This window comes from Anopheles funestus, chromosome 2RL (assembly GCF_943734845.2).
Source record: "Anopheles funestus chromosome 2RL, idAnoFuneDA-416_04, whole genome shotgun sequence".
Classification (NCBI taxonomy): Eukaryota; Metazoa; Arthropoda; class Insecta; order Diptera; family Culicidae; genus Anopheles; species Anopheles funestus.
This window is the reverse complement of record NC_064598.1, coordinates 41,070,635-41,088,747: the sequence shown is the minus strand read 5'-3', so window position 1 is coordinate 41,088,747 and position 18,113 is coordinate 41,070,635. Positions and strand designations below refer to the sequence as shown.

At 43.1% G+C, this 18,113-nt stretch overlaps 1 protein-coding gene across 1 annotated transcript; it reads left to right on the top strand.

Annotated features, from left to right (window-relative positions):
* The first annotated feature begins 3,709 nt into the window (after nt 1–3,709).
* LOC125761701 (uncharacterized) lies at nt 3,710–17,847 on the top strand. Its single transcript, XM_049423140.1, has 10 exons — nt 3,710–4,110; nt 5,075–5,270; nt 11,493–11,612; nt 11,778–12,007; nt 12,271–12,409; nt 12,622–12,771; nt 12,977–13,120; nt 13,323–13,550; nt 13,675–13,961; nt 15,610–17,847. Exons 2-10 carry the CDS (start codon nt 5,198–5,200, stop codon nt 16,282–16,284), a joined length of 2,046 nt encoding a protein of 681 aa, XP_049279097.1. The 5' UTR covers nt 3,710–4,110; nt 5,075–5,197; the 3' UTR covers nt 16,285–17,847.
* Nucleotides 17,848–18,113: the final 266 nt, after the last annotated feature.

Sequence of the window (18,113 nt, the reverse complement as noted above, 5' to 3'; positions counted from 1 at the left end):
CTTTTCAAATACACTTACCACTTAACGTTTGCCTTGCACGTTGGCGTTCTCTGCTGTACGTTGCCTTCTTTCATCAAACACATACGCACACACACACACACACACACCATGTCCCATGGTAGTGTAGCTTTCACTAACGCTGGCAGCTGGAGGTTCGTTAGTCGAAAGATGCTTGGGTTGGTATAATTTCTGCCAGAGATTACATTAGCCCAACCAACCGTAAGCCGGCTTTTTCAATCACATTGTGGTATGTGGGATGCCAGACCCCCGGCACGGTGATAGATGCTATCAGGCAGCACCATCCAACCACATGCCGTGAGAGTTCAATGTAGATGCATTGAATCGCAAATTATATCAACAAACAGCAAAAAACAAAAAAATGCATAAATCACATTTCCCAAACCCAAAAGCTACCCGATGCACACGATTTTTTTTTAAAAGCTTTCCAATTTTAGCCACCAGCTTTCCCACTCTGGTTTGATCTCACTAATCCTCCGTTGCCTTTAATCCCTGAAAAGCCGGATTCCGCTCCGGCGGACTGAAAATGCGATCGAAAAATCAATTATCTATTCATGAAGTATCTATTTAGCAAAACAATACATGCGTTTGGTGTGGTCAAGCTACTCAGGCGAATGTTTGTGCCGAATGTTGACAAACTTGTGTCATGTTTACAGCAATTTAAAACATATCATTCAAATCCATTCCAAACAATTTCGCCTGAACCAACGGTTCTGGGCGATCAATCGTGCATTGTTTGTGGGTCACATTCTGCTCGATCTAATACGGTTCGATTTAGACCAATAGCGCGGAATTAGCAATCCACCCTTTTTGGACGATCATCAGTTTGAAATCGAGTTTGACATCCGATGGCAGTCATTAGTCTGTTCCGGGAAAACGGATGAGATGAACGTTTATACCACTTCGCACCATGTTTTCCAACAAGTTACTTACCTCCAACATGATTTAACCGCGAAGCTCAACAAGTTTCCTTGCCCGCATCCCCCACCGGTTCGGTGGTACTCCCTGCATCAGTTCCACCAAGCAGCGATTTTAACGTGTACTTTGGTTTGCGTGTATATCGGTGAGTTTTGCGGTGACGGTACACGATGGCTACGAATTTACCGTTCATGGACGTTTCTTGATTGACAAGCAAATTTAACCCCGTGTGCGAGAATTTCATGCAACACGGATCAAAGCGGGATGTACTACACGGCCCACAAAACCGCGTAAAAACATCCGCCGGCAGTACACGAAATCGAATGGCGTACATTTAATTTGCGCTTGTCTTTGCAAAAGCGCACCGATGCCGGAAGAATCAATTACTTTAACCTCAATACTGTTTGCTGGTGGGTGCGGCAGAAAACGGAATCGGTATTAACCGGTGCGAACGAACATGATTTTCAATCAACACAGATATATTGAATTCTCGGGCATGAAACTTTAGCCTCACGCGCCTCGATTGATTTCCGTTTTGCGGTGGATTTGAGACAACCAGCCTAGCCAGAAGGTAAATCATGTCGAAACGATACCATGCAACGAGATTAGCTTTCTTGTCGCGTTCAATTTTAAAGGTTTTGCCGTACCTGATGTGGGGAAGAGATTGAAAATTCTAAACTCTCTCTCTCTCTCCCCCCTTCCATATGCCTCGAAGCGTAGAAAACAAAACAAGATTTGGTTGTTCGTTCTTTTTCGGGAAAAGGGATTTTCCCAAATCTAATCCTCCGTATTGTGACGCGTTGTTTCCCCGTGTTGTAGCATTCAGTTGAGGAGGAGTTTCAATCGCTGGTAAAGAAAACCTCAGTCAGCATAAATAATAGTCTCCGTCTTCAAGACTATTTCCACCAGGCGCTCGGGATGGGTACGATAGCACGCGAACGCACCGGAACGCGACGGCCCTAGGCACCGACACACACACACACACACACACACCTGGATTTCGGGTGGGAGCTTTTTTTTCCTCATTGGTTTGATGTTTTCCTCCGTTTGATCGTACCTCTCGCTCTTGGTAGCAATATTCATTTTCCGGTGATCACCTCACGTAGTTGGCTTTAATGCTTCGCACGTTTGGCCGGGAATGGTGTCACATGCTGTACGCTGGTGGCCATTTCAACTTCCGCCTTTTTTTTTTCTTCTCCTGCTTGGCCCGGTTTCCGTTTGCTCGCCAAAATCCGTTCCGATCCTGACTATCCGGTATTATTGTATCCGAGCATGGATTTACTGCTCGTCAGTTTATTCCACCTTTGAACCGGAAAAAGGCTTGCAGCGTTGAAGCGTTCCGGCTCGGAGAGAGATTTGGTGTGATCCTACCTTTGCACGCAGCGCGACATTACGTCACGTGTAACTTCGGGTCTGAGCCTCCCCCAAAAACCTTCAACCAACGTTTTGCCCGGTGGGTGGGTGGGTGGTAGTGCTTTTGCTGCTTCTTCCACTATTCGCAATGGTGCATATGCCCGCACATAACATTTTCCCATGACTGCCGAGAAAGGCACACGATAGCCATCCGTCGCGTTAGTTGCGTTGCCTCGTCGTCTGACACTGCCATTGCCTGTGATTGTAATTTAATGATGCAAACATAAAATATTGCTCCCGAATTCGGCAGACAGTTTTGGGGCTTATGTGGGTTAGGAGTACGTCAACCGACCGGTGGTGGGGGGTGATGGGAAGATGGTACAAAATGGTGCGTTTATTCTCCAATCGTGCTTTCCCATTTTCCCGGTAGGAACCCGTTCGCTCAATTCGTACCGTGGAACAGGGAAAACGGGTCGTACAATTTGGGCCTGGTTAGACGTGTTAGACGTGAAGCAGGCGGCAAGGTGTTAAACGTTATCCTGCAGTGAATGGGTATGTTGAAAACTTGCTCGAGCGTGGGTCAGACTTTTCCAACTTTCCTAACCGCCCGCACGTCCCAGACCGAGTGTGCATCGGTATTACTTCTAAAGATACCTGCTGCACCATGTAATCCGATCCGGCAGCAATTACTTTCTGCCATCGATGCAACTGCAATTAACGAGCACGTAGTGTTTAGCGTGTCTGGTAGCTGCCACCAACGCCCAAGTCCCCAACACTGCCCGGAGTTTTGATCACACTGGTTACGCTCTTCACGGTCAATAGCGAATCGTTTGCACATGATTCAGTACACCGTCATTGAAACATTTGCCTGCAAGCGTACATAGTTGTGGCATTTGGATGTTTGACTACTGACGATGCTAAATCAACATTACTGGTGCGCGCTGGCGTAAAGCGCTTCTATAAAGCACGTTTCGGTGAGCAATATTCTAACGTTTCAGAACTACCCGTTTACTTAGCTCAGTGAGGGAAAATGCGTTGATTGTAGCAATGCAAGTAAGCTTTTCCAATGCTGTATCGTGTAATTAGTTACTAGCGTAACCACAGCCAGCTAGCGACAAGATGCAACGCGATCGAAGTTGGTTTGCTAAGCGTGTAACTCAGTTTACTCCTGCTGTATGTAAGATATTTGTTTCTATCGCAACAGAAAACTGAGTTTTTTTATTGGGTCTTTTTTTTTGTTGCACATTTGACCTCAATACAATTCTACGCAGAAGCTCCTAGAGCGTACAGTCCCACAAGAGACAGAGAAAGCTTTTAACGGGGTTGTTTTTTTTGTGTGTAACGTTCAGCAAATCACAAAGAAATAAATCAGCTTCACGAGCAACTACCTCCAGTGTACTGCAACTCCCCATCTCCATCTTTCCTGGTCCCTTGCGAATGCCCCGGAAGCTGCAATTTGTTCACCGCTGCTGCCCGCCAGAGTTCATTTGGTGCAGATTTCGCCTTACATGCTCCGGGGACAGGAGCGTTACGGAGCGTGAGAGAAAATCCTTGCACCACCCCAAACAAAAACTTCTCTTTCGAGAGTGAGTGTCTGAGTGAGTCTGTGCGTAGAATGAAACTCGGATGGAAAGCGTATCGCAGTCGTGCAGAGTGCTTGACGGTGTACGGTTGTGTCTGGGAATACATTCCGGAAGTCCCGGTGCTGTCACAAACTCCTTTCCCAATATAGGGCGCCGGGTTTTTTTGGGTGTACTCCTGGATCCTGGAACTGTGGTTCGAATTCGGACGCTGAAATTTTTGGCTGCTGGCCTATAAAAGGTGTAATAAAATTTCCCCCTACAACATACACGTATACGCATAACCCCTCTTACGTGGGAAGAGTGTTTGGTGCTTTTTAACAAATCTGCCGTGTTGTATCGCCGCCAGTTCGTCCAGTTTTTAAACCGTTTCTTCCACGTGCGTTTTTATTGGGTCGTATCAACTGTTTTAACCTCTACCAAATCTCTTAAGACCCTTTCGGCGGGGCTGGGGTGGTCCATCGTAGGCAGATGCGGCGCCAGAAAGTGCACAAGATTTTCCGATCCGTGCTCGGAGTGATTGATGAGTTTTCAACTTTCCTACCATAAGGCGTCAAATTGTGCGGAAACTCTTCGGCGAAAAAGGGGGCCTCTACGTGGCGGCCCCACGTTGGTCGTTGCTAGCCGGAAAGCCAAACGCTGTAGCATAAAAGTGTTTCGCGCTCGGGGCAACATTATGCTCGTGCTGGCTCCTTCCCGCCCGTTTCTGGGGCCGAGTTATGGTTGTAATGGATTATTCACGCTTCACATAGAACGTCTCCATTCGGTGTGACTTATGAAAATAAAACAGAGCCACTGTTTGTGGCATCACATCAGAGAGTGTGTTGTTGTTTTTTATTTGAGTGCACCATCGGTTCGGTGGTAAAGCGTAAGATGTTTGCGTCTGGATGAAGGTGAAAGTGTAACACTGATGCATGGTTGTGGGTATACTGTGTGTAAGTGTGGTGCGAATGGTAAAGTTGGCAGATGGAGTGTCATAAATTAAAGTTAGCTTCACGCTTCTCCATGTGAGTTATGCTCAGTGACTGTTATTCCGTGTGATATGGCGTGTGTTAAATCATGATGTGATCGTCGCCCAGAACACACCGCACAACCGTACGCAGCAGTGTCAGGGTTGAAACAAATAAAAAAGAAAAGCATCCCCGGGGCAACGATGTAATAATTCCAGTCACTTGGTGGTTGAAAAATTATTGCTATTGAAACAGGTGCTACCCACTCGTATCACGCTGTTTGTGATGAGTTTTGATAAGTGGTTGGTGGTGGTTGGTTTTACGACCAGGATAGGATGAGAACATGTCAAATCGGAATAATAACAGGAAAGCACATTGATGAATAGCAAAATGTTGCACATTATCATTGGATTTATCGTCATCGTTCAACGAGCTGCTGGAGATGATTTAGGTATGATATGGCATTGTCAATTAACCAATCAATGTATGTGTTTTTTTATCATTCATTCTTCATTTCATTCAAATAACACACATTAACTATTTTGCTACACAAAAGCTGATTTTACAAATATTGAATAGAAGGGTGTGTCATTATAATTTACATTGAATGCTAACATTTTCAATATGTAACAAATTCCATCACGCACCAATAACTTCTATAGCATCGAGTATGATTGAAATGTTTATTGAATTTTTATTTTAACTTTAATTTGTGAATGATGGTAAACGTCGATAAAATTGTATAAAATTAAATACCTTTAAATATCCAATTAATTAATCAATACGGCCAGGCAGTTCTACATGAATAAAAAAATCCAATTAAACTTTCATGCAAAAGAGAAAAATTCATCCATTGCGTGTTTCGTACTTATAGAAATAATCAAACATTATAATATATGCTATAATCCATCCTTAATGAACTGATTTTCAATTGGTTAATGCTATTGTAATCAGTTATTCACAGCCATCTCTTTAATTATTTGCGCTTGTAACTAATGCGACTTATAATAAATAACCCAATACGTTTATCAACAAGCGTATAAATTAACTTAACTAATACTCTTCGTCATGTTGCACCTAAAACGGAATCCTTATTAAGTGGTGTTAATGAGAATATTTGATCAGCATTTATGCAAATAGAGTATGGAACCTAATTCACTAGAATTTCACTAGAATTAATATTAAAACAAACAAAAACTTTACATGTATTACCTGAGATATTTCACAATGAGCCAATTTGAGATTATCTTTTAAAATCATCAGCATTTTTTTTGGTTAAAATTTTATAAAAGGAAACGATACATTTTTACATAAATTCGTAATTTTTTTTACAATTTATCTTGAGAAGTATTGTAGTGTAATTACATCGTTGTTCACAAATTTAATTAAATATTAATCGTACACGACATGTTTTTGAAGTCGTAATATCAAATAAGGGGAGCGGCCCGGTAGTGCATGTGAAAAACGGCGCCCGTCTACACGGCAGGACTGGGTTCAAATCCCATCCGGACCGTCCCCCCGTAGCATGGACTGGCAATCCTGCTACGTGGTAAAATAAGTCTTGATACGGCCCGGGCGTTCTAACCGAGCAAAAAAAAAAAAAAATAAAATCGGTGGATTGTGTGATAAACGGCATCAGTTCCACATGACAGAAATGGTTATCAAATCCCATCTAGACTGTCCCCCCGTAGCAAGGACTGACTATCCGGATACGTAGTAAAATAAGTCTAGTAAGCCACAAATGTCTGGCGTGACCTTCACAGGTCGTTAAGCTAAGAGAAACATCAACTAATAAATAATATTTATTAAAAAAAACTCTTTATAGAACTATGAAAAAAAAAACAAATGTTTATAAAACAACGTTGATATAACTCGAAAGGTTAAAAATAGGTAGGAAAACGTTCGCAGTATTCGCAGTTTTTATTTTAATATAATTGTGCATAATTAATTCTTTTAGTATAATCGGTAATCAAACTTTTACCGCAATTAACAAGTGTTCAGCGAAACCCTTTTGCCGATCGAGCTAATCTCATACCGTACATTCGTATGAATATTCTAACCGTTATCCAACCTGTCAATAAGTCAATTGTTTGCACAGAACGGCATTTAAAAACAAAAACCCCTGGCCCTGTAAACCGTGCGGCGGACTCAGCTCCGTACAGCCATTGCGCCAGCTGTGCGTTCGATTGATCACTGGGAAGCATATTGAAACATAGGACCCACGAGCATTACAGCGCTGCGTATTCAGTGAAGTCTCGTTAATCATGATATCGGGCGACAGGAGCGGAATCGAAATGGTATCGGAAATGAAAGATAGGATATCGTTTACCAAAGCCCTCGTTTCGGCATTCTCTCACTTCACTCGCACACTCAACCATTTTCAATAGCCCTCGTCGAAAGCTTATTCATCTATGCGTGCAATGAAGCATGATCGAGTGGTTTGATATTTTTCCGTTCGTTCCATTTTTTGCAATCGTTTGTTGGCGAATACTGTTTCGCTTGGTATGAATTATTGCGAAGGGTAGAACAGAGCGAAAAATGCCGTGCCGGAGAAATGTTTGAAAGATTGAATATTACACCGCAAACAACCGTACAACCGTGCGGTAAAAGCTGTTCCGGTACGGAAGCTCGATCCTTTCCCAAGCTGTCACATTGGCCCGGCGCAATTGCATTATTGATGATGTATTGAAGCTCGTTAGAACATTTTTCGAAACACTTAGCGGGATGTACGGTACGATATTTTTCTCTCGCAGGCTCCCTTCTGTCCCACACAATTCCAAGGACACCGAACAGGCGTGCAACATAAAACAAACGCAACCGCTGGGACATCCGGCATCCCACAAGGTCACATTTCATTCGGCTGTGGGTGTTCATGTGTTTGTGGGGGGTGGGGGCGTTGACGAAGGCAGGCGGTCTGTTTGCAGAAAGTGATGATGATAAGGAGCGATTAGCAGGTCAAACAATCGGCATCCGGGTGTGGCCATGTGTGAGATGCGGTACGCTTTCACCAATGGTAGCAATAAAGCTGCGAACAAGATATGTTTATGGTACTCACGTTGCTTTCAACAACGGCTGCATTCCTCAATTGAAACCCATCCCACGGAAAACAAAAGGGCGCCGGGAAGATACGCCACATTTACTGTACGCCATTTGTGTCACGGTCGAATTTAGTTTGCTTTTTTTTCGTTTTGTTTGCTTCTCCGTCATGGTTTGTTACTTGGAACCGTAAACGGGTTTTTCATCCGCATAGGAAGTTTTTGCCTTTTTTCGTTTTTACTTCCCACGAAGAAATATGTCCCTTTACGCTAAGAGTGGGAAAAAAAAAGAATGTAGCTTCCACAAACATTGACAGGCGAGGCAGGACTATACTCATCGGCTGTAGTACAATAAAATGAACCCATGTCCTTGCTGAGACGGCTACGTTCTCCCCGAGCAGTTAAACCGGCATCGGGAGACAATGACGATGGGCGATGGGTCGTAAACATGATACGGCATAGGTAATGTTCCGTTGATGGTATCTCGTTTGCTCGCTGATGGATCGTGTTGACAAGGATCGTATCAAAATATCAATCAAAATGTAGCTACTCAGCGAGCGTATCCGTTTATCATGCCCGCGCAACAACAGCACATCGTTAGCTTTCGCAGCGTTGGCTGTCGTCGCAGAAATAAGTCAAACCGGGCCCGAGTGATCGTATTACGTTTGGTTCGGACGCATGGGTAAAGCATTTCTGCGGTGAAATAAATTGGTCCACTCACCCGCAGGCTCTCCGGCCCGCTCGGTTTCGGGGAAGTAGACCTAATTTTACAAGCCCGTAATTGAATGCGACACTGAATCTCCGCGGTGCGCTCAATTTGGCGAATTTCCTCTTACCAATCATCGGTACGCTAGTACCGTGGTAGAGTATCGAACGCACGTTTGGCCTAAGGACGATACGAAATGTGGCTGATTTGGTCGTTCGATTCGTATTCAGCAGACAGGCACCAACCGCACGAAACTTGACAGGGTGGGTCATTATTCAATTACCCTTACCCTCGAACTCCTGATATTGATGGGGGGTCCTCATGCCATCAATGGTTGCGTTTAAAAACAGAAAAACATATTTTTCTCATTAGTAAGCTAACGTGCTGACGTGCACCTTTTCGAGGATGCTACAAGCAGAGCCGGTTGTAGGGGCCGTGACTTGTCTTCAGCATTTAAATCCTGCACACCAGTAAGCGAATTGTATCCCGAGGTGAAGCAACTGCTTTCGAACTCGCCTATGTTCGGTAATAAATCATCGTCGCAACATTTGATCATCATCGCCATCGCGCACACCACAGGCCTAATGTCATTTCCAGTGGTCTTGATTGCATAATAATATATTCATCTAACTTGTTCCCATCGGTTTTCGTTGCTGTTTCGAGCCGCAACGATTCCGTGATGATCAAAACCGAGAAAACTTAATGTCCGGGTGGTAGTAAACACCAGCCACAACAACAGCTACAAAAAAATGTAAATATTTGAAAAGTTTTCTCACCCCCGCCCAGCCAGACGGGAACGCCACACGCTTGTGCCGGTAATGTTGAGAAAGTTGGAACTGCTGCTGTAGGTAGGCGGTCCAAACCGCAAGATTGTTTAGCGTTTTTGGGTAGACGAAGCCGTAAAATAAATATAATATATTGCCTCATGAAGCTCTAGCGTCACCGGTCCAGGTCCCGGTGCCTCTCGCAGGCCGACAATGCTCCAAACGATAGTAAAATATGCGCACTCTCGGAAAAGAAATAATTTTAAGTAGGATGAAAAATTCATGGACCACCATTTGCCACCGCCCCCCGATCGTTAAGGGCAGGATTTGATAGATTGGTAACATTGTAGCAACATCGTACATGGGACTTCAATTTGGACGCCTGGTGTTAGGCCATTGTTAGGAAATGGGCAAAAGTTTTTCAATTGTCCATTGTTCCAGAGTTGGTAGACCAATCAACGTTTTGATCGACACCATCGGAAACAAGCATCTAATAGGGTCGGTGTAAAGTTCCCCAATACATACATGGGGTGTGACTAAAGGTGGTTTAATTGTGGCAAAAATGTGCAAAAAATTTTCCCGATTGCGTATTCTTTAACACATAAGATTTAATTTGGTATTAAGACCTATTTAAAATTATAGGTAAAATTATAGGTAAGACCTATTTAAAATTAAGGTATTAAGACTTATTTAAAATAATAAGTAAATGGAATAAAACATTAATAAAATAATCATATAAAAGTTAACAAAACATAGACAAAACAAAACAAAACAACACAAGATATGTATAAAAGACAACAAAAAAAAGTAATAAAATTAATAGATCAACAAATAATAATAAACATTATTCGATAAAAAAATATACAAAAATAATCTATAGAAATAAAATTTTGATGTTTTTTTTTAACTGGAGATTCAAGGTATGTGAACATGCGAATCTTATTCCCCATTACCGGTATTAAATCCGGACTCACTCAGTACCAATGCCTTCGTACTTCTAGTGCTAAATCTAGTGGAGGAGTTAAAAGCAAATGTTTAGTATTTCCCCCTATGTTATTTAGAGTCGAAATGTTTTAACTTTTCATCATAACTCGACCCGGACACACCTTCAAAGTATTCCAAGATAACAGATGCGGCAGTTGAGAAATGATCAATTTAATTTTCAACAAGATCTAGATATTGGGATTGCTTCTCCATCCACCACACTTCCTTTCTTATCAGGCGTTACAATATCTTGGCATTTATGACGGATGCATCAACGCCATCAACTCCATCTCAGTTTGAGCCTTTGTCCATGTGGACGACCGGAAGGGATTTTACGCGCTAGGTCTTTATCCTACATTTGAATTTCATTAACAGCCAAGAGGTACCTATCGAGTCTAGTTCGCATTACGATAGTGAAGTCATCTCCTTTGTCCTTATAATCCTTCTGAGTATCTTCCTCTCACACTAAGATAAGAGGATTTTCTTCTAAGGCTAGTAGGCGTATGTGAGTACTTGAACTTTATAGGTATTAAATAATCCCGGCGGAACGGCGGTGTATTTGATAAACGGCGCACATTCCAAATGACAGGACCGGGGATCAAATCCCATCTGGACCGTCTCCCCGTAGCAAGGACTGACTATCGGGCTTCATGGTAAAAATTAATTCAGTAAATCAGAAATGGCGAGCATGACCTTGGTGAGTCCTTAAGCCAAGAAAAGAGAGAGAGATAATCCCTGTCTCGATCATGACAGGTATTTCCACATATTCCTCAAAGAATTTCTTCAAATTGTAGAAAGATCGGCAGGTAGCCAACCGCCTCAATATCAATGCTGTTGTCGGTGCTGACCTATGACCCAAGATTGGTGAAGTTTTGGTCGACTTGAGAAGTGTGATCCCTTATTTGTATGTCGCCCCTGATGTAAGCCAGGATGTGGGCTTCTCGGAGTGCCACTATCAAATTCTACCATTATACATTTCAATTCAACTTGGAAAAGGTTTAATAAATAAATTTTAATATGCCAGCTACAGCCGTTCATTTAATTTGTTTTATCAATTAAATAGTTCCAATTTTCACATTCATGTTCATGTTGTGCATTTCTAGCTAGATCAAAGCATTAAATAGCTGTAATCCTGCTGTCCTTACCATTATATATTATTATCCCTTCAATTGCGTTCTTTGCAGGGCTTCTTTCCAGCACTCTGCGTGCGTTTCGAACGATTTGCTGCGACGACGAGCTGCTGAATCTGTCATGCCCCATCGGTACCAGCATCTCTGTAGAGCTCGTCCAGTATGGTGCCAAAGGTAGGTATCCTTCCAAGTTTTACGTGACTCATTGATGGTGCTGGAGAGAAGAGAAGGGGCGAAAAAACAAAACAAACCTTCCCAGGTGCATCCGAATGATGATCAACTTTAATCACTTTGCCAATATGTACTGTTTTTACTGTCATTGGATCGCATCTCATGCAGAAAGTAACGAAACGCTTCAATGCGCGTACAGCGAAGTGGACAGTAGCTATTACGTTCCCGAACCCACCTCACCCGCCCTTAGTACGATTGACTTCTCGGTAGCTGTCCAAGTCAACGCAACTCCCATTACGCCCACGGTATCGACGGTTGGTACCGAGCTGGTCCTGAACGATACGCTTGCCACGGTGGAACGACCGAAAGACAAATGTACTCCGTTGTATGTGCTCCAGGTAGGTATTGCAATGTTGCTCCTTTTTTTCGCATTACTGTTTCATCGCATGAAACCGTCTCTGGTGTGAGTCATTCGGTATCTGTTTTCGCCGGGAGGAACAAAAAAAAAACATTCATGAGTTCCTTTACACCGTGCTTGCTGGTGAAGAGCTTTAACAAGAACGAAATTGCTTCGTATCGAAAGCACGCCAAAGGATGGACATTTCCCATGATTGAACATGTGTCGTCTTTTTTCCCCACTTTATTTCCGCCCAACGCGTAGTACTCGATCCTGCAGACCGTCGTTGAAGCGTGCCAGAAGAAACGTCGCTGTCGGATACAGGCCACACCGAAGAACTTCGCTACAGCCCCCTGCCCTGGTATACATCGTATGGTGGAGGTCAATCACAAATGTCGCCCATGTAAGTGATCGTCCATGCGTACAAAGTTACTTGCCATACGATTCGTTACCGAGCATTTCCACCGGTCCGAGCAATGCTATCGAAACGTTTGAAGTTTTGTCCGGCCTTTCACTAGATTGAAAAATAAAACCGATGTACTTTTTATTACTTTCATTCTCTCTTCCTCGCTCTCTTTCTGGGGGTTTATTTTTTACTTTTATCGCCCTGCTCAGTCGAATTCCGCAGCCTGATATCGTGCGAAAAGGACATCGTAAGGTTGACGTGTGGTCAGTACACCCGTATAGCGATTTACAGTGCCACCTACGGTCGAACCGCGTACGAAAGTTCGCACTGTACACAGACGGCCGCCTCAAAAGAACAAAGTGAGTAGTACAAAACCCTCGGCGATGAGTACCGAGTTTTGGGTCACCGGTCGACTTTAGGAGCTCCCTATATCAATCAAACCTTTTGCCATTTCACCGGCTTTAAAACGATGTGGTCCCCATATTCAATGACCTCTTTGTTATGTTCTCTTCCATACACACGTACATTTCACACACACACAAACCCTTTGGTGAACTTTGGTAGCATGCCTTTCGGAGCACACCAGTCTCACGTTGACAGAAATCTGCCAAGGCCGGCGAAAGTGCACAGTTGCGGTAGAAAGTTCGACATTTGGCAACCCTTGCCCGGAAAACATCAGGGTCTACCTGAAAGTAATCTACGCTTGTGGTAAGTGTCACAAGGTGAATGCGTTTGAAATGTGATCCTCCGTGGAGGATATTTTCTGTTTTCTCTCTTGGAAAAACCCCCAAAAACGAAACACGTGCCTGAAACCCGAAACGATGCACTAACTTTGTTGTGTTACCGACTCCTTTTACACTGAAACTCAAACAAAACTTATCTCGCAACCATTTCGGGCCATGGCACTCAGTGTCGAGGAATGTGTTCCGGGAACGGTACATCACACCGCTCGAGGATGACGAGCTGGACGAGCGTCCGTACGAGTCGAACGAGCTGTACGACGAGGAATTGACACCGGCTCCGAACCAGATAGAGGGTTCCGCTGTCGGCAAGGGTGCTGGTAGCAACCACAACAAGTACTCCGGTAGCGGCGAATCAGCGGTCAAGGCGGAAAATATAGTCACGTTCAACAAAGACGGTAAGTTGCACGATGCGCTTTGCACAGCACTGGCAACGTGTCAACGGCGTGTTGCTGACGCATTGCTCGTTACCATCACAAATTAACACTTTTGCTATGTGGATATTATGCGACGGTTGCACAGCCGGCGACAGCTCGGATGGTAGCAGTGGCCAGCCATCACTGCTCGATGATGGACACCTGCTGATCGTCGGTGTCGCGGTACTGTTCTTCTGCTTTGTCTGCGTTTCATTCGGAGCGCTGCTAGCATACAAGATGAAGCTGTTCCGGCCGAGCAATAATCGGTGCATCAAGGCATCCGAGTCAAGCGACAGCCATTCGACACCATCCAGTTACCGGGCACCGAGCGAGGACTTCGATCTGGTTGAATGCATGCCAGATACGAATGCGATGACGGAAAAGGCAGCTGAGGTAAGTTTGTTCAAATGTTTGCCCAGTGGGAATAGGCCGCAGTCGGTACGGGGTCGGTAGGCCTAATTCAAACTGTTGCCTAAATAGTGGAGTGATCTGTGGTATAGTCATATTTGTGCTAGGTCAGTATAGTTTATCCTTGACGGTGTGTTGAATTGACGAACCTTAAGAGAAATTGTACAATTGAAAGGTATAACACAACCTCAGCCCTTGGTTTTTGGAGCGTTTTATTTATTTCTTTTTTTACATGGATTTTTTAATGTATTATGAGATGGCTAGAATAGTCAAAAGACATTATCCATTTTGGATGGAATTATTACAATTTATTTTGAAAAAATATAATAAAAAATATTTACCTAACGGCTTTTTTCTCATGGGTTTAAATAATGTTACCAAAGTTGCTGTTACACTTTTACATATCTTTTCAATAGTACAAACATCACAAACGAGATGAAAAAGCTTTACGAAATTGTTGATAAAGTAACCAGTAATTCATTAGTTTGTTAAAAGCTTTTCTAAAAGCTCAATGTAAAAATCTGGAGTCACTCAAATATTCAATTTGATCTTTTTGAACATAAATCGTAAACAACAAATTCGGAATAAAATCAGTTTATAACAATATACTAACTATAAACGAATTGGTTTTTAGAAAAGCTTATAAGAAAATATGCCGTTGAATATCATACGATAAATATTAAAAAGGATTAATTTGTGGGCCAAACCAAAAAGAACCTACAAAATACGATTAATGGAACGGAATCATAAAATCAAAAGTTATACTGATTTCAATATTGAGTGAATTAAATTTTTCTGCATTTAATTAAATCTTTGCATTTGATGCTAACTAATGAAAACTGATCTTGTGTTGTACATCAATATTATGCTACTTTTTTAAAGAAAATTCTTCGCAGCTCCAATGAGCTATACATTTTTAGTTTACAACCAACCAACTTCAGTTACATGTAGTCGTGTAAATGTACTTATAATAGTAGTAAATCACATTTAGTCTATTACGTTCCTATTTAAAACTCCCTTATCTCGTATTACATACTAATAACATTGTGCCTCTCAACCACAATCATTTACATGGAAAAGCTATAATTTAACCACTTTAAGGACACTTATACCATCTATCATGAAATATTCAACAACGCTTCAGAGGCCACAGTATCTTCACAGTGGCTTACTGGTAACGGTGCTGGAATAAATCAAGCTTACGCATTTCCGAGCTTCTATCATACCGATCATACATCATAGTGGTCCGACGGTCCGCACACAATTCAATTGCACCTGGGACATATCGCAAACATTGGACTCCGCTTGGCAGAAAAGCCGTAGAAAAGCTTCTACACGTTAGTAATCTTACTAACGAATCGGACGAGTACCCGTTTGTCGTCTATGTTGCCCATTCTCCAATTCAACGTCATTGCAGTATCGTTGCGTGTTGTACAGTGTGTTTCGCTCGTTTGTAGAGCAGGAAAGAAATCCTATTCATTTCCGATCGGTTTCCCTCTCCGCTTTTCCTTCGTCCACACAATTCGTCACATCCACAGTCTTATCTCCAATTCTACTTTTCCGCATGTGTTCATGGACTTTTTTTTTGTCTCTCTCTCTCTCTCTCCCCCTCTTCCCGTCATTCGCACTGCAGCAACCACCGCCACCGCAAACGTTTGTGCAACCGGTCACCGCATCCGCACCAGTTACGGCCATCCCTACCAGCACCATGCTGCCGGCGTTCAAGTTCGCCGAGCCGCGTGGAAGCCTGTCGCAGATATCGACCACCATGTTCATCCTGCCGAACTACCTAATGGCGGGCCCACTGCCCGGCACACTCTCCAACCGACGGCCCAAGGATGCCGGTTCGCCGCTACCACCGGGTGACAATCTCACCATCACACTCGCAACCGACATCCCGGGCAGCAGCAACACAACCGTGACGGGCCGGATGGAGTCGTCGCCCAGCCCGGCATACTATTCGCAACATCTGCAGCCCCATCAGCAGCATCACGTGCCGTACGGTGTGAGCGCCTCCTGCGGCCAATGTACGGCGCTCGGGTGGCAACCGGCAGCCGGTGGTGTTGGCGGTGGCCCGATCTATGGTGGAAAACTGCTGGCAGTGGAAAATGCTGCCACGAACAAAACGTCACACCCGTATCATCGCAATCAATCATTAAAACCGTCTGCCGGTGAGCCGGAAGGCTGCACGGACGTGGGTGGACCGGGCGAGAGCGGTGGCACATCGGGTGGGATGGTGGGATCGGGGGCCACCCTAACACAGTCGCATCCTTTTTTATGGCTGGGCTTGAAAATCGGGCTGATGTAAAGCTGTAGGGTAAAGCTGTCAAGATCGACCTGTGCGATAGTTTATCGTGCAGCGTTTTAAACCTTATTTGGTGGGCTTTCAAAATGTGGCCTGTCCTATCCTGTATTGCTTATGTTTCGTCATTTTCTCCCATTTCCCCTACCTCCAGGTACATCCTTACCTTTCGCCCCGTTCCGTCTCAAACATAGATACTTTACAAAACATTCGGCTTACAGACGCGTGAGCTCCCGTTTTTTTTGTGCGCCTGTCCTCTTTTAAACAAACGCCCGCTTGACAGCTTTACCCGAGCAAACCCCGTAACAACTTTATCGGCGATTTGTCGCCGATGAAACGTAACGAAGCCGAATCTTGGCATCGGCCGAAACCATCCCCTAGACATTGCGATGGTAGACAGAAAGAAAACACAAACAAACAAAACAGAAACAGTAACGTAACACTAGAGACATAGTAACAAATTGTGAATTTTACCGAGACTTGTACAAAAATCGCTCCAAATGCTCCTCCTGCCCTAGGATGTGTTGAGGGTAAAGGGGGTTCGGTATGTTGTGTTTTTAGAACTGTGAAAAGCGTTGTGAAGCTTAACCAAGCTAAAGGTAAACTGCGTACCGAACGAAACGTTCGAACGAAGTGACACCCAGAAAACAAGTTGCATGCCTGTTCAGTTATCGGCATGTGATAATCAGCGCATAATCCGCTATGTTCTATTATATAGAACAATCAGAATGCTGTGTCTGTAAATTTCAAATTGTTATTCGTTTGGCTTTTGTTTTTTCAAAAGTATCTTTGTAACTAGTAAAAATACATTTTTTTACAAATTTTGTTTTGTAAAAAGTTCTTTACGGTATGATACAGGGTTTTCGAACTCAAGTGCTACAGGGTTACCGATTTTGTCTGGCATCGTCGGAGCCTTTTCTAGTTTCTGTTTAAATAGAGCTAGACTGGGTTGAGACACATCTGGAATCCATATGAACCATCTTAATCCAGCTAAAGCAAACGACTTATTCAATTTAAGCTTTGCAAATTTACAGATGAAACGACGCCAATAAAGTGATGATGAGCGACACTCTTGTATCAATCTTTTTGAGCTGGGTCTAGAGGTAGCGAATGATTCCACTTCAGGCTTAGTTTAGTTTGATTTGAACAGAAAACAGAAAAAGGTATGCATACGCCAGAAGAAATGAAAATCGCTGTAACTTTAAAATCATCTCTAGATTTTGTTCAGATCCAAATATTGGAAAAAAAGAGATCCAAATATTGGAACACATGTAAACTGTAAATGATGAAATCGGCTTCAGCTTGTGACTTCCAGACTATATGAAAGATTGTAGATTTACTTAAACAAATGGTCGTTTGACTTGCACAAAATCCAAAAATAGTTCTAAATTTGACGGTCAAAGTTTGAAAACCCTGCAACGCATTAACATCAGCGACAAATATCAACGTACGTTCGTTAACTGATTGTTTGAAATTTGTTTTTAGTCCAATCCATGGTGAAAACGTAAATGTAAAGTAAACTTGAGCACAGATAATGTAAATATACAATTTAAATCACTGTTCAACTAATTTGCTGCGTGTTTGTTTTATTTGTAATAAGTTGCAAAACGTATTTATTATGCGGTAAGTATTGCAAATAAACGTACTTTGTGTAATTGTTTCAACGCCTTTTTTAAACAGTTCATTTATAATGTCTCTTTTCAACGTATATCGTTGCTTTTTCGCTTCATACTGTATGCTGTGTGTTAACGTTGCAACTAGGCGATCGCTAATTAAGCTAAAGTGCTTTTAAGCGAGTGACCTAATTAAGGCTGCCCGGACAAAACACGATGCTA